The 26,491-nt window shown below is 36.8% G+C and overlaps 1 protein-coding gene across 1 annotated transcript in view; it reads left to right on the top strand.

Moving 5' to 3' along the window:
• Positions 1-10,829: 10,829 nt before the first annotated feature.
• The window catches only part of ARHGAP32 (Rho GTPase activating protein 32), an 82,925-nt gene continuing 67,263 nt past the window's right edge, over positions 10,830-26,491 (top strand). Inside the window, exons 1-4 of the mRNA XM_007463637.1 lie at positions 10,830-10,963; positions 13,248-13,340; positions 14,198-14,320; positions 15,876-15,953. Coding sequence (XP_007463699.1) covers positions 13,260-13,340; positions 14,198-14,320; positions 15,876-15,953 — 282 coding nt within the window. The 5' untranslated portion in view covers positions 10,830-10,963; positions 13,248-13,259. The remainder of the gene's footprint in view (positions 10,964-13,247; positions 13,341-14,197; positions 14,321-15,875; positions 15,954-26,491) is intronic.

Here is a 26,491-nt window from a genome sequence, read left to right as displayed (position 1 = left end):
CCTGTGTACCATTGCAACAAAAAGAACAAAATTCCTAGGAATAAACCTACCTAACGAGACAAAAGACCTATATGCAGAAAAGTATAAGACACTGATGAAAGAAATTAAAGATGATACAAACAGGTGGAGAGATATACCATCTTCTTGGATTGGAAGAATGAACATTGTGAAAATGACTATACTACCCAGAGCAATCTACAGATTCAGTGCAATCCCTGTCAAACTACCAATGGCATTTTTCACAGAACTAGAACAAAAAAATTCCACAATTTGTATGGAAACACAAAGGCCCCGAATAGCCAAAGCAATCTTGAGAAAGGAAAATGGAGCTGGAGGAATCAGCCTCCCTGTCTTCAGACTATACTACAAAGCTACAGTAATCAAGACAGTATGGTACTGGCACAAAAACAGAAATATAGATCAATGGAAGAGGATAGGAAGCCCAGAGATAAACCCATGCACATATGGTCACCTTATCTTTGATGAAGGAGGCAAGAATATGCAATGGAGAAAAGACAGCCTCTTCAGTAAGTGGTGTTGGGAAAACTGGACAGCTACATGTAAAAGAATGAAATTAGAGCACTCCCTAGCACCATACACCAAAATAAACTCAAAATGGATTAAAGACCTAGATGTAAGGCCAGACACTTTAAAATTCTTAGAGGAAAACATAGGCAGAACACTCTATGACATAAATCACAGCAAGATCCTTTTTGACCCACCTCCTAGAGAAATGGAAATAAAAAGAAAAATAAACAAATGGGACCTAATGAAACTTAAAAGCTTTTGCACGGCAAAGGAAACAATAAACAAGACGAGAGGAAGGAAATATTTCCTCAGACTGGGGGGAAATATTTGTAAACGAAGGAATTGACAAAGGATTAATCTCCAAAATACACAAGCAGCTCATGCAGCTCAATATCAAAAAAAACAAACAACCCAATCCAAAGAGGGGCAGGAGACCTAAATAGACATTTCTCCAAAGAAGATATACAGATTAACAACAAACACATGAACGGATGCTCAACATCACTAATCATTAGAGAAATGCAAATCAAAACTACACTGAGGTATCACCTGATACCAGTCAGAATGGCCATCATCAAAAAATCTACAAACAATAAATGCTGGGGAGGGTGTGGAGAAAAGGGAACCCTGTTGCACTGTTGGTGGGAATGTAAATTGATACAGCCACTATGGAGAACAGTATGGAGGTTTCTTAAAAACTAAAAATAGAACTACCATATGACCCAGCAATCCCACTACTGGGCATATACCCTGAGAAAACCATAATTCAAAGTGTCATGTACCACAGTGTTCATTGCAGCTATATTTACAATAGCTAAGACATGGAATCAACCTAAGTTTCCATCGACAGATGAATGGATAAAGAAGATGTGGCACATATATACGATGGAATACTGCTCAGCCGTAAAAAGAAACGAAATTGAGTTATTTGTAGTGAGGTGGATGGACCTAATGACTGTCATACAGAGTGAAGTAAGTCAGAAAGAGAAAGCCAAATACTGCATGCGCTAACACATATATATGGAATCTAAAAAAAAAAAAAGTTCTGAAGAACAAGAACCTAGGGGAAGAACAGGAATAAAGATGCAGACGTAGAGAATGGATTTGTGGACACAGGGAGGGGGAAGGGTAAGCCAGGATGAAGTGAGAAAGACATATATACACTACCAAATGTAAAGTAGATAGCTAGTGGGAAGCAGCTGCATAGCACAGGGAGATCAGCTCAGTGCTTTGTGTCCATCTGAGGGGTGGGATAGGGAGGGTGGGAGGGAGATACAAGAGGGAGGAGATATGGTGATATATGTATATGTATAGCTGATTCACTTTGTCATACAGTATAAACTAACACACCATTGTAAAGCAATTATACTCCAATAAAGATGTTAAAAAAATATTTACAGTCATGTGAAAGCTTCTTTATGTCCCTGTTGATGGAGTAAACAGTTGGTTTTAGGGGAATGCTTTTCTGTCTCAAAATATCTCTTGTTCTCTGATGCTTTAAATTCCACCATCAGAAATGCATTCCTCGGTATTAAATAACTCCTCCACTTGGTTGGTTTAGAATATGTTGTTACTAAGGGTGTGGAGTTGATTATTAACGTTTGAAGAGCATCTGTGTATGAACACAATGTATTGAATATAAGCAGATTGCAAACATTCTAAAAACTTTTCTCTGAAATTTATGTGTTACTATTCCCATTATGTAGAAGAATAAACTGCTATTCGTCGGTGTTAAGTAACTTGTGTAAAGTCCCCTATTTGGGATAAGGCCAGGCTGAGATTTAAATCAGGTCTTTCTTTTCACTGAACTTCATCAGACATACAGTTAATTCAAAGTACTAATTCTCTTGTAAGATAAAATTTCTCATGATAAAAGAGTCTTCAGAGGACATGGGTGAAGACTGTTCTTCTCAGAAAGGACCACAAGTATGTGTAGATTTTGTCTAACTCTTTCCACCTCTATTATTACCAAGCTGTATCTCAGTCGCTGTATCTTGTTAGGCCATTGTTGATAACATCTGCGTTTGCACCCTATACTTGATTATAACCCTTCAACTGCCAGAATGAGGTAAAATGTAAATTTAAACATGTTACTCTCATGGTTAAAACTCTTCAGTAGATTTCCATTGAATTTAAAACTAAACCCAAACTGCTACCAAGGCCTGTGTGGGCCGTGCAGGATCTGGACCTTGCCTACTTTTTCTAAGCATCATGGGACAATCTTCTTACTCCTACGCTTTGGTCTCACTAGCTTTCAGTCAGTTCCTAAAAGACCCTGAGTTTTTTCCTGCAACAAGGCATTGACCTTTTGGTCAGCTCATCACTCCATTCACACACACAGTTGCTGTGTTTGGTGCCTGCTCAGTTCTCAGGAGGCAGGTTAGATATCACTTCTTTATAGCACAAAAGTATCATTATTTTATTTATGTACTTATTAACTTAAAAAGTTTTTTTTTCCTCACTAGAAATAAATTCTAAGAAGTCAGAGGTTTGATGGTACTTTCTCTGTTGTATCTCTAATGTTGACTCCAGGGCTTGGTACTATGTAGGTGCTCAGTAAATATCTGGTGAATGAATGAAGGAAAGAAGAACAAAATTTTGTCTTAGAAATTTGATCCTTTCTTTTTCTTTTTCTTTTTCTCTCATTCTTCTTTATGAGCCTTGTTAAGAATTGTTGATTTTTGTTATCCTTGGAGAGCAATACTTAGTTGATAGTAATAATTATTAAGGTTATAAATTAGCTGCAAATTAAAATTTAGACAGATGTATATAGTGAATTTTTTGTTCTGTTCTTCATAAAATAATTGAACTTCTAAAATACTCTGATCATTTACTTTATTCAGCCCATTTGGAAATTCCATGATTAAGGTTGTTTTTTTACATATGAAATTTAAAGTTTTTCTTCCACGTCTACTGAAAACATAGGTATTTTACTATTTTTAGAATTTTACTGAGTGACTTTAAAACAGTTTGAGAGAATTTGCAAATTATGTGTTACAGTTTTAATTTCCTGCATATAAATCTGTATAAAAATGCAGACTTTTTACTAGCACAAGAACAGTTTTTAAAAGTTGAAAGAAATCAGTTTATTGGTATATGAAGAAATGAATTTTGAAATCCAGTCCCCAGTATTTACCTTTTGAAGCTCTGAATGTTATTTCCTTTATGTGGTTGCTTATTGTTATTTATTTCTTTCAGCAATACTCTATAGAGAGAAGAGAACATGATTACTTTTTATAAATTTAATAAACTTTTTTTTAGGCCAATTTTAGATTTACAGCAAAATTGAGTGGAAGTACAAGGTTCCGTTGTATCCCTTGTCCTCACACATGCACATCCTCCTCCACTATGGACATTCCCCTGCTAGCGTTGTACATTGTTACAACCGATGAGCCTACATTGACGTACCATTGTCATTAAGGGTTCATTCATGGTGTTGTGCATTCTGTGGGTTTGGATAAATTTATAATGTGTCTTCACCATTATAGTATGTGGAATAGTTTTACTGTCCTATAATCTCCTGTGCTCCACCTATTCATCTCTCACTTCCCCCTAGCCCCTGGCAACCACTGATTTTTTTCTTAAATTTTCTCCATACTTTTGTATTTTCTGCAGTGTCATATGGTTGGAATCATATAGTATGTAGCCTTTTCAGGGTGCCTACTTTCACTTAGCAATATGCATTTAAGTTTCATGTCTTTTCATGGCTTGATAACTTACTTTGTTTTAGTGCTGAGTCATATTCCATTGTCTGGATGTACCACAGTTCATTTATCCATTCACCAGCTAAAGGACATCTTGGTTGCTTCTAGGCTTTGGCAGCTTTTAATAAAGCTGCTGTAAACCTTTGTGTGCAGGTTTTGTGTGGACATAACTTTTCAGCTCATTTGGGTAAACACCAAGGAGTGCAATTGCTGGATCCTGTGCTAAGAGTATGATAAATTTTGTAAGAAACTGAAAAGTCTACCTAAATGGCTGTACCATTTTGTATTCATACCAGCAGTGAAGGAAAGTTCTTGTTGATTCCCATCCTCACTAGCATTTGGTGTTATTAGTGTTCTGGATTTTTGCCACTCCAGTAGATGTGTAGTGATATCTTCTTGTTTTTATTTGCCTTGCCCTGATGTCATATGGTGTGGAGCATCCTTTCATATGCTTATTTATCATCTGTATGTCTTTTTGGTGAGGTGCCCATTTTAAAATCAGTTGTTTGTTTTCTTATTGTTGATTGTTAAGGGTTCTTTGTATATTTTGGTTAAAATTCTTTATCAGTAGATATGTTATTTGCCAGTATTTTCTCCCAAGTCCGTGGCTTGCCTTTTCATTCTCTCGACAGGGCAGAAAATCTTAATTTCAGTGAAGTCCAGCTTATCAGTTCTTTCTTTCATGGACTTTGCTTTTGTATCTAAAGAAAGTCATCACCAAACCCAAGGTCATCTATATTTTCTCCTGTGTTATCTTCTAAGAGTTTTATTGTTTTGTGTCTTATGCTAAGGTCTTTTAGAGTTAGTTTTTGTGAAAGATGTAAGGTCTGTGTCTAGATTTATTTTTTTGTGTGTGGATGTTCAGTTGTTCCAGCACCATTTGTTGAAAAAAACCATCTTTTCTCCATTGTATTGCCTTTGTTTTTTGGTCAAACATCAGTTAACTGTACTTTGGTTGGTCTGTTTCTGGGCTGTCTGTTCTGTTCCATTTATGTATGTCTGTTCCTTTCCTAATACCATATTGTGTTGATTATTGTAGCCTTATGGTAAGTCTTGAAGTTACATAACATCAATCCTCCAACTTTGTTCTTCTTCTTTAATATTGTGTTAGCTATTCTGGGACTTTTACCTCTCCATATACACTTTAGAATCAGTTTGTCAACATTCAGAAAAATAACTTGCTGGAGTTTAGGCTGGGGAAGGATTGTGAATCTGTAGATCAAGTTGGGAAGAATTAACGTCTTGGCAATATTGAGTCTCCCTGTCCATGAACATGGTATATCTCTCCAAATTTAGTTCTTTGACTTCTTTCACCAGAGTTTTATAGTTTTCCTCATATAGATCTTGTACATATTTTGTTAGATTTATGCCTAAGTATTTCATTTTTGGGGTGGTAATGTAAATGGTATTGTGTTTTTAATTTCAGACTCCGCTTATTTATTGCCTGGTATATAGGAAAGCAATTGACTTTTGTATATTAACCTTGTATCCTGCTACTTTGCTGTAATCACTTACTGGTTCTAGATGGTTTTTTTTGTTTGTTTTGTTCTGTATTTTCTACCTAGATGATCATGTCATCTGTGTACAAATGCAGTTTTATTTCTTCCTTACCAATCTATATATCTTTTATTTCCTTTTCCTGTCTTACTGCATTAGCTAGGAATTCCAGCACAGTGTTTTAAATCAGTGATGAGAGAAGATATCCTTGCCTTGTTCCTGATCTTAGTTGGAAAGCTTCAAGCTTCTTACCAAAAGTCAGTTCCATTTCTATAAACTATAATAACAGATTATCAGAAAGAGAAATTAAGAAAACAGTCCCACAGTTGCATCAAAAATAATAAAATACCTAGGAATAAATTTAACCAAGGAGGTGAAAGATCTGTACACTGAAAACTGTAAGGCACTGCTGAAAGAAATGGAAGATGACACAAATAAATGGAAAGATAATTCTTTGCTCGTGGATTGAAATAATTGATATTGTTAAAATGTGCATACTCCCCAAAGCAATGTACAGATTCAGTGCAATCCCTACCAACATTCCAATAGTGTCTTTCACAGAAATAGAAGAAACACCCCTAAAATTTGTTTGGAACCACAAAAGACCCCAAATATTCAAAGCAATCTTGAGAAAGAAGAACAAAACTGGAGGTATCATGTGCCCTGATTTCAAATGATATTACAAAGTTATAGTAATCAAAACAGTATGGTATTGGCATAAAAACAGAAAAATAATCAATGGAGTAGAATAGAGAGCCCAGAAATAAACCCACACGTATATGGTCACTTAGTTTACAGGAAAGGAACCAAGAATATACAATGGGGAAAGCACAGTTTCTTGAATAAATGGTGCTGGGAAAACTGAACCACCACATGCAAAAGAATGAAAATAGACTTGTACCATACACAAAAATTAACTCAAAATGGTTTAAAGGCTTAGATGTAAGACCTGAAGGCATAAAACTCCTAGAAGAAAACATGGGTAGTACTCCCCTTAACATCAGTCTTGGTGATGATTTTTTAAAATCTGATTCCAAAAGCAAATGTTTATAAACAAGTGGAACTACAAAAAAACTAAAAGGTCTGAACTGCAAAGGGAAGCATCAAGAAAATAAAAAGATAACCTGTGGAATGGGGAAAAATATTTGCAAACCACGTATCTGATAAGGGGTTAATATCCAGTATATACAAGGAACCCCTACAACTCAGTAGCAGAAAACACTCTGATTAAAAAATGGGCAGAGGTCTCTTCAGTCTCTTTAGCAAGTGGTGTTGGGAAAGCTAGACAGCCTCATGTAAATCAGTGAAGTTAGAACACTGCCTCACACCATACACAAAAATAAACTGAAAACGGTTTAAAGACCTAAGTATAAGACATGACACCATGAAACTCCTAGAAGAGAACATAGGCAAAATATTCTGACATAAATCATAACAATATTTTCTTAGGACCATCTCCCAAGGCAAAAGAAATAAAAGCAAAATTAAACAAATGGGACCTAATCAAATTTAGAGGCTTTTGCACAGCAAGGAAGCCATCAACAAAATGAAAAGGCACCCTATGGAATGGGGGAAATAGTTGCAAACAATGTGACCAACAAGGGGTTAATACCCCAAATATATAAATAGCTCATACAGCTCCATATCAAAAAAAAAAACAAAAAACAAATAACCCAATCAAAAAATGGGCAGAAGACCTAAATAGACATTTCTCCAAAGAAGACATAGAGGTGGTCAACAGGCATATGAAAAGATGCTCAAAATCACTAACTATTAGAGAAACGCAATACAAAACTATAGTCAGGTATCACCTCACACCAATTAGAATGGGCATCATCAGAAAATTTACAAACAAATGCTGGAGAGGGTGTGGAGGAAAGGGAACCCTCTTGCACTGTTGGTGGGAATGTAAATTGATACAGCCACTATGGAGAACAGTATGGAGGTTTCTTAAAAAACTAAAAATAGAATTACCATATGACCCAGCAATCCTACTATTGGGCATATACCCAGAGAAAGCCATAATTCAAAAAGACACATACCACCCCAATGTTCATTGCAGCACTATTTACAATAGTCAGGTCATGGAAGCAACCTAAATGCCCATCGACAGATGAATGGATAAAGAAGATGTGGTATATCTATACAATGGAATATTACTCAGCCATAAAAAGGAACGAAATGGGGTCGTTTGTAGAGATGTGGATGGACCTAGAGACTGTCATACAGAGTGAAGTAAGTCAAAGAGAAAAACAAATATTGTATATTAACACACATATGTGGAATCTAGAAAAATGGTACAGTTGAACCTGTTTGCAAGGCAGAAATAGAGACACAGGCGTAGAGAACAAACGTATGGACACCAAGGGGAGAAGTGGGGGGTGGGGTGGGATGAATTGGGAGATCAGGATTGACATGTATACACTAATATGTATAAAACAGATAACATAAGAACTTGCTGTATAGCACAGGAACTCCACTTAGCTGTACAGTAGAAACTAATACAACATTGTAAAACAATTATACCGCAATAAAAAAATTAATATTAATATTAAAATTTAAAAAAAAAAGGTATCCCCTCACTATGGTCAGAATGGCCATCATCAAGAAGTCTACAAATAATAAATGCTGGAGAGGGTGTGGAGAAAAGGGAACCCTCTTGCACTGTTGGTGGGAATGTAAATTGATACAGCCACTATGGAGAACATTATGGGGGTTCCTTAAAAAACTAAAAATAGAGCTACCATATGACCCAGCAATCCCACTCCTGAGCATATACCCAGAGAAAATGTTAATTCGAAAAGATACATTCACCCTAATGTTCATAGCAGCACTATTTACAATAACCAAGACAACGGAAGCAACCTAAGTGTCCATCGACGGATGAATGGATAAAGAAGATGTGGTATATTTATACAATGGAATATTGCTTAGCCATAAAAAATAATGAAATATTGCCATTTGCAGTAACATGGATGGACCTAGAGAATAAACTAGGTGAAGTAAGTTACATGGAGAAAGTATGATATCACTTATATGTGGAATCTAAAAAACAATACAGATGAATTTATATACAAAGCAGAAACAGACTCACAGACATGAAAAACAAATTTATAGTTACCAAAGGGGAAAGGGATGGGGAGAGGGATAAATTAGAAGTATGAGATTAACAGATAGAAACTACTATACATAATATAGATAAGCAACAAGCATTTACTGTATAGCACAGGGGACTATATTCAATATCTGGTAATAACCTATAATGGAAAATAATTTGAAAAATAATATAACTGAATCATTTTGCTGTACGCCTGAAACTAACATAATACTGTAAGTCAACTATATTTCAATTTAAAAAATCCAGAGCTTTGAAATAAAAAGTCGACATCTGTTTAATCTCTGTGATGGAGATATACATATGTTAAATTAATTTTTGTAATTTTCTGATATTTGAAGTGTTGCATAATTTTTGAAATGTGTATGTGTGAAAGAAAAAATATTTGCAACTATGCAATAAGTTGTTTTTCTTTTTTTCTGCTTTGTTGTTGATTTTTATTTTTGCCATTCCAAAGGAACCAAGTATTTAACCACCTGTGGTCACTCAGGAATGCTTTGGGTAGAAGGCAGTGGTAGAACTGAAAAAACAAAGGAGCTTACTTGAGCTAAGAGTAGAAGAACAACTTTCCATAGTAGAAGAGCAACACTTAAAAATCATGTAGGCAAGAAAGGGAACATTTCACACATGGAAGAAATGCAAGTGGTTGAGCATAACTGGAAGCAAAGAAACGGCATGGAGGAGTAGTGAGTGGGATCACACTGTAAATTTAGAGAGGCCCAGATGATGCAAGCCCTGATATGTGCAAGTGTGTTTGGACTTAATCTTGTGGATCAGTGGTTCCCAACTCAGGCTGATCATCAGATTAACTGGATCTCATTCCAGATTTATTGAACTAGCATTTCTTAGAATAGGAACCAGGAGACTGTTCTTTAAAAATATCTGACACATCTGTTCTCTTATTTCATACTAACAGCCCTCTGAAAGAGGGAGGTGGTATTGCTTTCCATCTGTGTAATGGAGAATAGTAGTCCAAAGTAGGACTAGACAAGTTTATCCTGTTAGTTATGGACATACCTGTGTTTAGAATTCAGCACCTTTCCCGTGAAATGGTACCTTCTGCTTCTACCCCATCTGACGGAGGCAAATGGAAAAGAGCTACAGTGGAGATGTTTTCTTCAATTCTGAGATGGCTGCTTTGTCTCTCAGTCCCTCCAGATTGCTATGAGATGAAAGCCTCCATATAAAAGTGGACTGAATTGTCAAACCAGATGGTGTATAGTGGGGACCAGCTCATCATTACTGCCCACAGGAGCTTTTGAAGGCCTTTTGTCAGTGTGACCTGACAAGCTTTGTATTTTGTGTTGGGGGAGGGGAGTGGCAGAGAAGATCAAAAGCAGGGAGGTCAGAAATGATGTCAGTCCTTAATAAAGCTCGGGCTACAAAGTGATAGATTCAAGAGAAAGTTAGAAGACAGTGTGTAATAAATATGCTCTGTGAGCAGATTTTCATTTCTAATGAGCTTGTGAGTTTAGGCAAGGAAAGAAAGACTGAGAAGTGGGGAGATATAGTGTGTTCTAGATAATATATGCACACCAAATGCTTCTAGACGAAATTTAAGAAAATTAATTTTCAGTGTATTTCCAGTTTCAGTCACAGAAATGTTCATGGTAACTGATCAGGGACCTGGTTTTATTTTTCTTTAATTTCTGGTAATATTCTCCCATACAAAATCATTTTATGGTTCTTTCTGTGGGTTTAAGGTCACATGCTATCTTCCTATCTACCAGTTATTATTCCCAAGGAGAGCCAGTGGGCTTGATCAGTGGTAGGAAGAGGTTTAGTGGACAGTTCTAGTTTATTTTCCATTACTGACATTTTAATGTAATATAACTCACTATAGGGTTCTGGAGTTTATTTATTGTCAAGTTAATTACTAAATATAAAATCTCATGAATAACATCGTTATGGAACAAATCCTGGTTCCTGACCATTCCAAATAGAGACAAATTATAGGAGTCTTTTTGTTTCTTACTCATAGGGCAAAAGTTGGATCATTAAAAGAAGTTATGAAGATTTTCGGGTACTTGATAAACATCTTCATCTGTGTATTTATGACCGACGATTCTCCCAGCTCTCAGAGCTTCCCCGTTCTGATGCCCTGAAGGACAGTCTAGAGGTAAGCATTCAGTACTTTGCAGAAGTAATCACTATAAATTAGCAGAATTCTTTTTGCCAGTATACTAAATAAAAGCTTATATTGTGCACTCAGGAAGATTCGTGGGATTACTTAATTATTTCTTAACTGAAAAATTAGTAATGCTGTTAGGATATTTTGAATTGAAATAGGTTCAGTGTATAATTTTATAAGAAGAATCTCATATCTTAATATATAAATGGGCAATATATATGAGCAGATCATTTTTCAAAGAGAATGCAAAATATAAAAGCAAAAATATGGAAAAATGTTGACCTCACCAATAATCAAAGAAACGTGTATTCAAATGATGCTGTTTACTCAGTTTATGATGGCAGGCTGTGTCCATGCACTTATTTCCACTCCTGCCAAAAATTTCTAGTAAAAATATGAGATTTTTTTTTTAAGTTAAGAGGAAAGAGATTCTTTTATAACATCAGAAAATAAAAAGAACCATCAGGGAATCAAAAATGGTGAGGAATCTTTGAAAGTAGATGGGATAAGATTTATGGGGGCAAGAAAATACAGCATAAGAAACTTGTACAGGAGGACTGCAGAGGGACAGATAAACTAGAAATCTTCAGTGTGAAAACCAAATAAACAAAGTAACAGAAGAGCAAACAGAGGGCTTTCAGAAGCATGATTACCACCCTCAGAGAGAAAGTGAGGCAGTCACATTCATGGAATGAGAACAGAGTTTTAAAAAATAAAATAATCAGAGACCTTAGAAATGAACATGTGGTTTTTTAAATTAATTTTAATAATAAAAAACCTTAACAGCTGGACTACATGCAAAATGGATATAGATGAAGAGAGAATTAGTGAGCAGGAAGAGCAAGCTTTGTAAGAACACAGCCCCCAAAGGGACAAAAAGTTGTGAGAGAATTGTTGGGAATCACAGAGAATAGATCCAGAAGTTCCTACAAGTTCCTGTTCCTCTTGTAGGAGTTATAGGAGGAGAGAGTGGGTGGCAGTAACTAAAACTATAATAAATTCCCCTAAATTAAAAAAGGGCCTGTTTTCGGATTAAATGGGCCCATTAAGTGCTAAATATAATAAGTGAAAAGACACACATCTAGAAACATTGTGGTAAAATTTCAAAATGCCAAAACAGAGAGGAAACCCAAATGGCTTCCGGAGAGCAAAAACAAGGTTTTTCTCAAAGGAACAAGAAACGTATTGGCATTAGACTCCTTGGCAGCCACAGTGGATGCTTGAAAACAGTGGAAGTCCTGAAGGGAAGCCATTTCAAATCTATAGTTAAGGGGCTTCCCTGGTGGCGCAGTGCTTGAGAGTCCGCCTGCCGATGCAGGGGACGCGGGTTCGTGCCCCGTTTCGGGAGGATCCCACATGCCGCGGAGCGGCTGGGCCCGTGAGCCATGGCCGCTGAGCCTGCGCGTCCGGAGCCTGCGCTCCGCAAATGGGAGAGGCCACAACAGTGAGAGGCCCGCATAACGCAAGGAAAAAAAAAAAAAAAAAATCTATAGTTAATTCCCAGGCGATTATGTAGTGAGGGCAAAGTGGAGACTTCAGTCATGCAAGAACTGACACCGTGGCAAGGTCTCAGGAATGTCCTAAAACCGCAGATTCTTTCGTACTATAGAAAGCCTGGATGTCTCTCTGCCTCCTTTTCCCTGTTTGCCTTGTCTGTTGTGTATTTCTTTCTCAGGCTGTCTCAGAACATGACCACTCCCAACAGGGGCCAGGTTCTCATTTCTTTTTAAGACAGCAGCCAGACTGAGCTGAAATTTTGTGTCACGGTTCCTAATTCCTGCAGCAGCTCCTGTTAGGTCAGCTAATATTGGGTCCCATTCCTGGACCCATCAGTTGACTTCGTGGTGTAGGATCACGTATGAACTGTCCTGCCATGGCTGGGTGTGTGAAGACTGTAGCAGGCCTTGAAGAAAGCATTTCAGAGTAGCAGGGGGAAGCCAGGTGGAAAAGCAAGTATGTCTCTGCTATCGTTTTACATTTTCAGTACAAAAATAGAAAGAGAAGGCAACCAAATTAGAAGCTGTACAGTAGTATAAGCCCTGATGATGAGGGGCTAAAGTGAAAGTTCTGCACCAGACAGGAAGTTATGTAAGTGCCTGTAGTGTCAGTTCATGGAACTGTTAAGCCTCTATAAAGAACCTCCGTAACTATGAAAATGCATAAAAATCTTCAGATGTTTTTCTCCCAGAAACAACCAACTTAACACCAGTTTCTTTGACAGAGAGTGGAGTATCTTTATTCTGTTACCACTGAATCTTCTCTTTTTCTTTAGTCAGTCACTCAGATGCTCATGGCTTACCTGTCCCGCCTTTCAGCTATTGCTGGCAACAAGATCAATTGTGGACCTGCCCTTACTTGGATGGAGGTATTAATCCAGTTCATCTTTTATTAAAGTTAATTTTTAAATTATCTACTTAAGAAATTTAATATTAATGTTCATAGCTGTTGAGTTTCAGGAATTGAATAAATGGTGCTTATTCTCTTCTGGAAGATAGATATGTGATACATTAAATATTTTTCATCTCAGATCTTTCTTTGATAATCCAGGAAGCTAATTTTAATATTATTTTATGAATCACAATGACACCTGTTATTTTTGTATTTAATATATTAATGTATATACATTTAGCAAGGTGTATGTGTATATATATGTATATATATATTTAATTGGCTTAGTAACTGAAAATAGTTTTTAGACATTGATGAACAAGAGACAATTAACCTTTTAAAGAGTCTGATTTAAGAATGTCTTGAGTGATAGAGTATCCTCCTGTCAATAGGTTAGGTTTTTCTCCTTAATTTGCATATGTAGAGTTACATTATTCTCTCCTCTCAGTGGAAATTGGGAAGGCAATGAAAAGTAGAAAGAATACTTTTCTACTTGCCCTGAGATCTTGGTTCTTCATTATTGGCTGTGTGATCTGGGACAAATTATTTAATCTCTCATAATTTATATAGCTTCTTTTAGCTTTAGCATCTTCATCTTTAAGTGTTGATAATGATGATAAGTATCTTTTAGAGTTATGAAGATTAAAGTATGTATGTTATATGTACAATACAATGACTGGCATGTAGTAAGTACTCGATAAGTGGTGGGTTTATTTTTTTTTAATATTCTTTGGGTTATGGTTTTTCTAAGTCAAGTTGAATTATATAGATACACAAAGAAACTTCCAAGTCGCATGTCTTTAACCATCTCATAGTACATTTTCTTTGTTACAGATTGATAATAAGGGAAATCACCTTCTAGTTCATGAAGAATCATCCATTAACACTCCTGCTGTTGGTGCTGCCCATGTTATCAAGAGGTACACTGCTCGGGCCCCGGATGAATTGACCTTAGAGGTAAGTGACTAAAGATGCTATGTGTTAGCTCAGTCCCTGCTATCTTTCTAGCCTCAGTTTTAACTGTTGTAATCATTTCCTTAATGAAAAGCACCAGGTTTTTCTGTGCATCATTGTCTTTCAGCCTGGCATGCCATCTGTTTTTATTTTAATGACTGTACTCATTCTTGAAAATTCAGCTTAAATGTCTCCCATTTCTTCTAGGAAGTCTCCTTGATCTCCTTCCCTCTACTCCATGGAAATACATACCCCCCCAGAACCTGCACTGAACGTCATTCTGAGCTGTTCTAAAGGCTTATCTCTGATATGTCACTTACTACATTCAATCATAATTGTTCTCCTGTTTGTCTCTGTGAGCTTCTTGAAAGCCAAATCCTCTTTTGTCTTTGTGTTTTTAGCACCGAAAAACAATACCCAGTGATACTTTCCTCTCATTGTTCATAGATTGAGGTAAAGACCAGATGAAAAGTGAAATGAACATTTCTTGCTATCAGATGCAAAAGGAGGGGAATTAAGTTTCTTCCTTTAATATTGGCTGATGAGAGACCAAAGAAAATGCTGGCAGTTATTCAGTTTAAGAGGAAAAAAAGTATAAATTTTTACCGTATAGAATTCAAACTGTTCTCAAACTAAATTTTTAGCTCTATACACAAAGGAATCCTTGGTCTTGAAAGATACCATGTCTGTTAGCAAGTATGGTTTTGTGAAGAGGACTTTCATGACTGGAAAAATTAGTTGTGAATATACAAAAAAAAATTCTTAAAGCAATATTGTGTACATTAGCAACATTGGTCTGAAGTGCTTAACTGGTTTATCACAGAGATCATCAGTTATTTTGATTGAAGAATACAACTTCCTTTAAATATATTATTAAAATCTATTATTGCTATTTTCATACTTACAATTTTGTAAAAGTTTGTACAAACTTATTAGTTTGTCTTTTAAAGTGAAGAAAGCTATTTAGTGGGAATGTTATATTGAACCATCTGTTAAAAGAAATGTAGTTGTCATTCAGTTTTACATGTACTAAGAATAACCCAGTAATTGTAGACATCTTAGAGCTTTCCTATATGATGAAATAAGATATGTCAAATGTTTAGCACAGTGCCTGGCACATGGTAAGCGCTCACTAAATGTATTAATAGAAGCCGCTGTTGTGCTAAATATGAGTATTTAAAATTGCCTTTTAGATTCACTAAGGTGAATCTGATCACCTTTAGTGACAGCAGTCAACAGAGTATTTTAACAGAAGTGATGATGGTATGATGCCTGATGTTCAGACATCTTATGCTATCAATCAGGCTTTCTGAAGTTACTACAGGTGTTAGTTGGACCACAGCCTTTGTGCTGCTTAACTTTCTGTAAACCTCTCCTTAACAAATGGTTAAGATTATTAAATTCCTTACAGAAAGAAGTGTTAATGTTTTACCAGAAATAATGAGCCAGAAAATAAGATAGGACTTTACCCTTTTGTTACAGTTAAGATTTAAATTCTAGACAGACAATTGCTTTAAAAATTGATTTAAAACGTTTCACTTAAAATTTCTTCTCCTAGGTGGGAGACATTGTTTCTGTTATTGACATGCCCCCAAAAGTGTTAAGCACGTGGTGGAGAGGCAAGCATGGATTTCAGGTAGGCAACAAAGAATTTGGTGCGGAAAATTCAAAGATCGTTTTTTCTTTCAGTAATATTTCTGTTTATAATATGTGCTGGCAGTGGACTTTGTCATCAGAAATTTTGTCTGCGGTGATAAAAAAAAATGTAGATGATAGTAGACTTGGGTTTCCTTTTCTGGTTACTATTGTGGTTGTTTTGATCTCCTTCTTCTTTCCTGTATGGTGGAATAGCCAAAGTGTGTGCAGAATCACATGCCTGGTGACCACTTTTAGATTATTGGGACTGTGACTCTGCCTTGCTTTTCACAGTGGCTTAAAATCATGAATCACATGTTTTCTCTCTAGAATTGTCAGTTTGATCAGTGTTTTTTTTAATGCACTGTAACTGTTAATGTAAACAGTGTATGAATTGCAGAATAACAGCAGAATCTAAAGCTGTCTCTTTCTTTTTCCTTATATGCCTAACTAATTTGAGACCTGATAAAGGCATATTTTAGATTGACTAGCACTAATTTCCATAGGATAGTAAAGTTTCCTTTTATCTTTTAAAACTATCACTAGAAGAGCATCTAAAAATGCCTTAAAATTTTATCTTGAATATATTTGTTGTCTATAAAAGTGTTCCTCAAATGCTGCATAGATTAAATGCTCGTGCTGTACAGTTAGAAATATTAACAACTATCATATAAATACCTTGAGCTTTAAGCGCATATAAAATAAAAGTATTAGGTTTTTATAAAATGTATTTTATCAAAAAATAATCATACAGTTTAAAACAGGATAGCGTGGTGGTTAAGAGCATGGGTTCTGGTGCTGGATTGCTTGGGTTTTAATCTTGTGTTATGTTGAGCAAGTTATTGTACTTCTCTGTGCTTCAGTTTCCCCAATTGTAAAATGGGGATTGTAGGACTATTCTTAATCTCATAAGATTATTGCAAAGATTAAATGTGTGAGGATAAAATATGTAAAGTATCTAGAGCAGACCTGATGCATATTTTTCACTCAATAGATGATGATTTTTAAGTGTAAATAATTCAGTTTTTTATTTTGCAGATTTAAGTTTCTCTCTCTCTGTTATAAAAGCATTTATAGCAATTTAATTTGATGATTGAAGGCAAAAAAAATCATCTTTATTACCCCACAAATTTTCTTATTTGTATAATTTGCAGTCCTTTATCTGTGCTCTGATTTCTTAATTGTTAGGAATAATTGGTGCTTCTGATTAAATACAAAACTAAATGGAAAACTGGTGTTACCTCTTTCTTATTCAATTCTCCATGTTCATGGAAATGAGCTATAAATGTTAGGGTCCCAAAGATGATCAAAAAGTAAATTTGGCTTTAAAATGACAGTTATGCTTTAGTCTTGATATTGCTACCTTTCTTATAATCTTAAACAAGTCACTTGCTTTCTTTGGACTTGAGTTTCTTCTTAGACAGTTCCACCTGTAATCCCGTTAGTCCTTGTTAACATTTTAATTCCATGATTGCGAAAGAGCAGGTTTTCCCTTCTTTCATATAACAAATATTTATTATTGACTCTGTGCTAGGTATAGATTTATCTTCCTAACTCTTTTATTTAGAGTTAAAAATTAGTTTATTCCCCAAACAAATTATTTAATATAAAAACAGGTTTTTAAACTTTCAGGACTGATTTATAATTGATAATGAAATGTTTTTCATACAGGAATGCTGGTCTGTTTAGACCATGTTGGAATATGGCTGTGAGAAGAGGAGTTGATTTGGGGGCATGGGGGCACCCGTGAAACCTGGAACAGGTCTTTAAATGTCACTATCAAAACTTCATTTAAGGGCTTCCCTGGTGGCGCAGTGCTTGAGAGTCCGCCTGCCGATGCAGGAGACGCGGGTTCGTGCCCCGTTTCGGGAGGATCCCACATGCCACGGAGCGGCTGGGCCCGTGAGCCATGGCCACTGAGCCTGCGCGTCCGGAGCCTGTGCTCCGCAAATGGGAGAGGCCACAACAGTGAGAGGCCCGCATAACGCAAGAAAAAAAAACAAAACAAAAAACTTCATTTAAAAAAGGAACTGAATACTTTAAGGGAAGAACCCACACAATTCAGTCCTCCTCTCTCCTATCTCCAAGTACAGTCACACTCTGAGATACTGGGGTTAAAGGCTTCAGCATAAGAATTTGGGGAGATATTATTTAGCCAGTCCTGGATGGCTAGGTGGGTGGGGCCACTCTTAGGGCTGGCTTGAAGGCCTTTCCTGGACTCTCTCTCACAGACTTGATAAAGAATAGGGCCCTGCTTGAGCCAGGCTGGCTCCTAGGCTAAGGGCAGGCAGAGTGTAGGGGTGTTGGCCATGACTGCAGAGAGCTTGAGGGCCTTGGGAGGAAGGAGCCCTGGGAATGACTGCTTCATGGGTGCCCCTCCCCACCCCACTGTCCTCAGGTAGCATCTGAGGAGGGGCCCAGTGGTACTCACAGGCTGGTACAGGGCCTTCGTTTCATTCATGACAGAAGGCCCTCTGGGCACTGACACCGTGCCCCGAGGCAGGACGAGGAGGACAGGCAGTACCGGTCCCCTCCTCAGGGCCTCTCAGATGAGTGGGAGGTTCTGAGCCCAGCAGGACTCCCTAAGAGATCTAGGAGGGGTTCCTGGAGGTGGTGACTTTGAAATGCAGCATTCTGAGCATGTCTTCAGAGGAGAGGATGTCCAGATGACCTGGGTAGACTGGCTAGACGTGAAGCAGCCATGTGACCAGTTAGCCAGCTTGACCTGTCCTGGTCACACAGATGGACTCTGTAAACCGAGCTTTGTCAGTGAGCCATGAAGGAGGAAGCACAGAGGCAGGAAACCTGTCTTCCTGATACAGTAGCAGGAGATGAGGGGCTGGGCTTGGCCTTGGGGTAGCTTGGGCAGTGGTCTTCCGGGAATCAAGGCCATTTGGAGCTGACCACTCTCGGGAGAGAAGGTGAAGGGGAGCAAAGATGTGGGCTGTTGCATCCCAGAATGGAGGCCAGCTCTGAGCTGTGGCGCTCTGACCACTGAAGGGACGCGCTCTGGAAATGCGGCGTCAGCGTGCAGGCAGCTCGGCTCAACCTGATGTGTTTATAGCGTGTTACGTGGACTCCCCTTTCCTTTTTTCTCAGTCTCATTTGTCGTTTTCTCCGGCCAGCTGTCGGGGCATGACAGGGTACACGTGGCGTGCGGAAGCCTTTCCCTCAGAGCCCTGTGAACTGATGCTGTGCAGTTGCTGGCTTGTGACTTTGCTTTATTTTTTTTTATTATTTAAAAAATAATTAATAGGGCTTCCCTGGTGGCACAGTGGTTGAGAGTCCGCCTGCCGATGCAGGGGATGCAGGTTCATACCCTGGTCCGGGAAGATCCCACATGCTGCGGAGCGGCTGGGCCCGTGAGCCATGGCCACTGGGGCTGCGCGTCCAGAGCCTGTGCAAAAAAATTAATAGATTTTATCATTTAGTACAAGTTTACAAAATAGTTGACCAGGTAATACACAGAATTTCATATACTCCCTACCCCACACATGTATACAGTTTCTCCTGTTAACATCTTGCTTTACAATTCATTGAATAGAATTGGCAAAATGCTGAACTTTATCACCCACAAGCTGATTAGCAGAGTGTACCTACAGCACAGTGTAAGCACTCTTTCTAGAAAAGTGGTCTGAGGAACACCGGGGCCAGAATCACAAGGATAAGAATACAGTGTGTCAGTATAACATCCTCCTCCATAATGATGGAAACAGTTTTGGGGTTTGCTACCTTTAATGAACCAATATTCATACATCATTATTAACTATAATCCATATTTTCATTAAGTTTCACTCTTTGTGATGTATATAGTTCTGTGGGTTTTAACAGATGCATAATGACATGTATCCACCATTACAGCTTCATACAGAGTATTTTCACTGTCCTAAAAACCTCGTGTGCTCACCTATCCATCCTTCTCTCCTCCTAACCTCTGACAAGCACTGATTGTTTATTGTCTCCATAGTTTTGCCTTTTCCAAAACATCGTATAATTGGAATCATATGGTATGTAGCCTTTTCAAACTGGCTTCTTTCACTTAGCAATATGCATTTTAGGTTCCTCCATGTCTTTCATGGTTTGATAGTTCCTTTTTTTCCCTGTCTAATATTCATTATTATGGATATGCCATAATTTATTTTTCCATTCACTTATTACAGTGCATCTTGGTTGCTTCTAGTTTGGAGCATTTATGAATAATGTTGCTGTAAACATCCATGTGCAGGTTTTTGTGCAGATGTGTTTTCACCTCCTTTGGGTAAATACCACAGAGTGTACTTGCTGCATTGTATGGTAAGATCATGTTTAGCTTTGTAAGAAACTACCAAACTGTGTTTTAAAGTAGTTGTTACCATTTTGCCTTCCCACCAGCAACAGCAGTGATGCTGCTCTGCATTCTCATCAGCATTCGATAATTCTCAGTTGTTGTTGTTGTTGTTTTAACCATTCTAACAGGTGTGTGATGGTGTTTATTGCATTATTCTCTTAATTTGCAAATAAAAGTAGTCCAAGGAGTAGCATTTACCAATATAGTTAAGGGCGCTATTCTGCCATCTTCATTTCTCTGTTACCAGTAACTCCTGCTCTCCCTTCGCCACTGATTCTCAAACTTTACTTGATATGCTTATGACACGTTACATGGGGAACATGTTAAAACATAAAATCCTATGACTGAAGCCCTGAAATTCTGTTTCACTGGTTGTGGAATAGGATTAAGGCTGCATTTTTATCCATGTGATTCCGGCCCAGGTGTTCCTCAGACCACTCTTCTGGAAGCAGTGCTTACTCTGAGCTGTAGGTAAACTCTGCCAATCAGCTGGTGGTTGATAAAAGATCAGCATTCTGCCAGTCTGTGTATTGTTTTAACCTAGACCATAATTTTGCTGTGGGAACAGAAGGATTAGTTCATCCATGTGTTTAAATTATACTGTGACTATGTTTCTTTTCTTAAACTTCTGGGAGTAGGAAGTGTGAAATTATATTAACTATAGTAATTTGAAATTCCAAAATCTGTTTTTTACTTGTCTTCTAAAGAGTATATTGAATCTTTTACCTCTGTTTTCTGAGGTGTTTCATCATATAATCTATACTTCAGCAAAAAAAAAAAAAACTCTTTGCTTTTTCTTTCTTGTTAAAAATAAATGTCATCAGCTTTTGTACGTATCTGGGGACTGTGGTTGGAAATGTGAGGTGAGGTGTCTGCAAAGTCTTTTTTTCTTATGTAAAAGCCATAACACAAATGTAAAATGTTAAAATCTTTGAGGATTATTTGTTAGTGCCATGTTTGGCAAAATTTTATCTGGGAGCCACTGGCATCAGAATGACCCAAGAAACATGTTAAAACCAGATATTACTAATCAGAATCTCTGGGGATGGGGACAGGAATCTGAATTTTATCAAGTTCCTCAGGTGATGAATAAGCACAAAATGTGAGAACCACTGACCCAGCCTCCCATTGTTTATCCTGTGCACAGATAAAGGAAGAAATTAAACACAGTTTAGTGAGTGTTCTCCTTTCCCACCAGAAAATCTTCTAAAACATATTTGGGATATAGTTAATCTAAGAGAGAAAATACCATTTAGAGAGTGACAGAACTCTGTACAGCTCATGTTCTCTTGGTTCTCCTCAAGGTGGTCAAGGATCAGCTATTTTATTTTTCAAAGTTACCCCAGAAGGTTGTGTGAGGGTTTCTGTGTACAATGACAGAGAAGCAAATCTTGGACAGTAAACATTTCCTTACCTCAGGAGTTTAATGTGGTTCCAAGTAGCTTATTTTCAGAAGCATATCTTTATCCCAAAGGGAAGGTATTTGGAAACCTTGTCCCTTGTAGTAAGTAGTTTAATAGAGGAAGACAATTTACCCACTTATTTATATGAAGACCATCATTTTATGTACGGAATTCAAAGCTGCACCTTTTCATTACTCAAAATTAAGTAGAGCAAAATATTTCCTCTCCAGTTAAGTAATGGGAAATCACATACTGTAATTTTTCATCTGTAATGTTATAGAATTTCAAGGGAAGAGGGAGTGTGTGGTACTGCATTATAAGGAATTGTAACACTTTCTTGCTGCTTTTACGTGTGCTTTCTAAGTGCTTTCCATTAACCTTTAATTCTCACAGTCTGTGAAGAAGGTACTATTATTACCTCTCTCTTACTGACAAGGAAACTAAAGCAAAAGGGGACTAAACTGCAAGCCCATTGTTATTTCGCTGTTTAGTGTCAGAGCTTAGGTAGAAATTTAGGCATTCTGGGCAAAGAACAGATCATAGTAGTAATTTAATGAACCAGTAGTGGCTTCTGCTTGTCTACATGTGTGAATCATAGATTTCTATATTAGAAAAGATGGTAGTGGATCATCTGGTCCTAAACTGTCATTTTAAAATTATAGAAATCCTGAGACAAAGGAATTTAGATAGATTGTTCTGATTTACAAGGACAGTAAGTCAGTGATATAGCCAGAACACAAGCTTGGTGAGTTCCAATTTTGTATTTTCCCCCCCTTGGATCACAAAAATATGTAAATTTTCTTAAATTATTTTTTGTGTTACTTACTGCAGTTTTTTATTTTTCTTATTGGTGCCATTAGCAGCTGCCACTGATGTTTAGAGCAAAATTAGTTTCTAGATAGTTCCTTTTGTTAATTTGTAACATCAGAATATGTCCTAGCAAATGATGCTTAAACATTCAGTTTCATGGAAATTATTGACAAAATGGCTTAGAGTAGTAGTTCTTAACCTCATCAAACCCTATACCCCCTTGTTATGATAAATAATTTCTAAAATCTTTCCTTATGATCCTGAAATGAAATTTACAAATGATATACCAACCTACAAACCCAATTTCAAAATGTCAGTATAATTTGTCACATATAATATAAAGGAGAAATAAAAGGAAAGTAATTGTGTATTTAAAATACACAGTGTATATTTAAAATATATATGCTTGGGACAACTGCATGGGCGTCTTGTTATTTCATATCTAGTCCACAGACCAGTAGCATTTAACATCAGTCAGAAAATATAATAAAACCCATTTGTAATAGCATCAAACTATGAACTACTTAGGGATATATCGGAAAAAAAGATACAAAAGATCTGTGTACTGGAAGCTACAAAGCATTTCTGAGAGAAATTAAAGAATATTTTAAAAAAGAGATATATACCCTGTGTATGGGTTGGAAGTCTTTATATTGTTAAGATGCCATCTCTTCTCAAATTGATCCCAATCAAAATCTCAGTAGATTTTTTTGTAGAAATGGATAAGCAGATTAAACAATTCATATGGAAATGCAAAGGACCTAGAAAAGAACAGCCAAAACAAATTTGAAAAAGAAGAACAAAGTTGGAGAACTATCACTAATTGATTTGAAGACTCAACTGTAAAACTGCAATGCCAGGAGAGTGTGGCATTAGGGGAAAGATAGACAAGTAAGTCAACAGGACAGAATAGATTCCAGAAGTAGACCCACACATACATGGACTGCTTATTTTCGACAGAGGTTCAATGTCAGTTCAGTGAAGAAAACATGGTCTGTTTTACAAATGATGCTGGAGCAGTTCGATATCCTTATGCCTCCAGAAATCCTTTGATTTATTTCTTGCACCACATGCAAAAGTTAACTCAAAATGGATTACGTACCCAAAATGTAAAGCGTAAACTATAAAGCTTCTAGAAGAAAGCATAGGAGAAACTTTTGTGACTTTGGCTTAGGCAAAGTTTCTTAGGTGTAATATCAAAAGAACAATTCATAAAATAATAAATTGAATTTCATCAAAATTTAACACTTCTGCTCTTTGAAAGACATTATATATAAGACAATAAAAAGACACACCACAGACTGGGAAAAAAGATTTGTGATGATTATATCTGATGAAGGACTTGTATCCACAACATATAAAGAACTCTCAAAATTCAACAAGAAAACAGAACTCAATTTAAAAAAGTAGCAAAAGTGGGAATAGACACTTAACCAAAAAGACATATGACAAACACATAAAGAGATGCTCAACACCAGTAGTCATTAGAGAAATGCAAATTAAAATGGCAGTGAAGTCTTGCTACATACTTATTAGAATGGCGAGGATGTGGAGGAATTAGAACGCTGACACAGTTGGGGGGAATGTAAGATGCTACAACCAATTTGGAAAACAGTTTGTCAGTTTCTTAAAGATACACTGATGACGTGATCCAGCCATTCGACTCCCAGGTGTTTATCCAAGAGAAAAGAAGGCTTACGTTCATACAAAAACTCACACATGACTGTTCATAGCAGCCTTACATATAATGGCCTCAGGCTGGAAACAGCCTAGGTATCTCATGAACAAGAGATTAATGCATAAACAAATGGTGGTATTTTTACAGTAGAATATTACTCAGGAATAGAAGGAAAGAATTATTGATAAATACAGCAACATGAATGATCCTCAAAATAATTATGCTGAATGAAAGAAAACAGATGACAAAGAATACATTCTGCATGACTCTATTCATATAAAATTGTAGGAATTGCAAAGTAATGTTTAGTGCTAGAAACTAGGTTAGTGGTTGCCTGGTGGGCAGGGGTAGGGGCTGGTAGGGAGAGGGAGAGATTACAGAGATACACGGAAACTTTGGGGATTGATACATATATTCATAAATTTAAGTGTGGTTACAGTTTCATGGGTGCCAGAACTTATAAAAATGTACACTTTAAATATACACAGTTTGTCAGTTATACCTCAATAAAAGTGGGAAAGAACTGCAGAAGCATCTGATTTAACTTTTCATGTATCTGATCCTATTGATAATTCCTGTGTTTTCTACCTCTGTGTCTCTTACATTCATATACTTTTCTTTCTTCCTCATGCCAAATTGACTTGGGGAAAAACTACTAAATTGAAGGTTCTCTTTCTCTCCTTTAAGCCCATCCCTAACCTGTTCCTGCCTTATCTTTTTCTTCTGTTACTATATTTTTATTACCTGCTCCTCTACCCTCATGGGCCCTAGATGCTCGTCTTTTCTTTTCCTCCCATCTTCCTAGAGTAGAAACTCATTTTGAGTCCTGCAAAATATACTGAATTTCCCTCACCTTTCTCAGCCATTTACATTAGAGCTTTAGAAAATGCCACTTCAGCAGAAAGAATAATATGATGAATATAATTATAATAATATAATTTAATGTGAATAAAACAGGATGGTGTAGTTCATAGATCATATTGTTAGAGTTCCAGTCACTTTTAACGTTGGACATTTTGAGTTTATTAGAATTATTTATATTTGGTGAAATACTAGCTTAAGTATGCATCAGAAAAGTATAAATGTTCATTAACTATATTTTAGGGTTAGTTATATTATGTGTATACTTTCAATAGAACACAGTTTCATTTTTTATGATGGAAATTTTATAATAGGAAAACAGAATCTATTTGCTTTTCACAAGTACACAGAATTAACTCCTTTAAATAAAACAGTTACCTTAACTGTAAACAGTTACAGTTAAGAGTGATTTTGGCTTCAAGAAACAAAAGTGAACAAAAAAAGTAGCATTGCTGCAGTTGAGTCAGCAGTTTAATGATGCTAGGCAGAATTCTCTGAGATTCTCTTGGCCTTTCTTTAAGGTCAAATGTTGGCTACTGCAGATCCAATCCCAATACCTACGTACACAGCATAAAGAAGAGACAGAATAGTAGCAGTAAAGCTTTTTACAGGTGCCGTGGCTACACCTGAATGCAAGGAATCTGGGAAACTGAATAGTTAGTTTAGCTAATATTTAGTGATATTGCACTTTATAATAAAGGGAGACAGGTGAGCAGGGATTGGAATTAGGCATCAGATGAACCTATCATGGACCTACCTCTACATAGTACACAGTAGCATTTCCCCCATATACCTAGACCTGATGCATTGAGACATTCAAAAGGTGAAAGTGTAACTAGTATGTATGATACAGTTCCCCAAAGAAGATCATTAAGCTTTGTTCAGTCTTTGTGAAGAAGTGATGGAAAATTAGTTTTGTTTGCTGACAGATGCTTGAGTTTAGAAACTAGGCTAGGTGCTTTCACACACATTATTGAGGTGGCTAATGTTGTCCCATTTTTACAAATTAAGAAACAGATGTTAAGCAATTTGCTCCAGATCACAGAGCCTAGTAAATGGGTGGTCTTTTCTCTATAGCAGATTGCAGAAAATGTTTACAAATTGAAATGAATTAGAATTTTATGGAAAGAATGATATTTGACAGTGACGAAACTTAAGTATGCACAAGCAAAAGGTGGTAGGTATTGTGTGTCATATCCATACAGTGGAGGGGCCGGAGCCCTCTAGATCTTCCAGTGGCCAGCATATTGAGATAATAAAGAATAAACAGCATTTCTCAAGTGCTTACTATATGCACTTTGCTTATACTGATCCATTTAATTCTCATAACAACTCGTATGAATTAGGTACAATATTATTATGTTTAGAGGAAGAAACCGAAACACAGAGGCTAAGTTATAAACCCGACCAGTAAGTGGCAGACCTGGAGTAGAACCCAGGCCCTCTTAATCCTGGGGCTA

The sequence above is a fragment of the Lipotes vexillifer genome, unplaced genomic scaffold, assembly GCF_000442215.2.
Source record: "Lipotes vexillifer unplaced genomic scaffold, Lipotes_vexillifer_v1.1 scaffold442, whole genome shotgun sequence".
NCBI classification, from domain to species: domain Eukaryota; kingdom Metazoa; phylum Chordata; class Mammalia; order Artiodactyla; family Lipotidae; genus Lipotes; species Lipotes vexillifer.
This window is presented reverse-complemented; position numbering and strand designations above follow the sequence as displayed.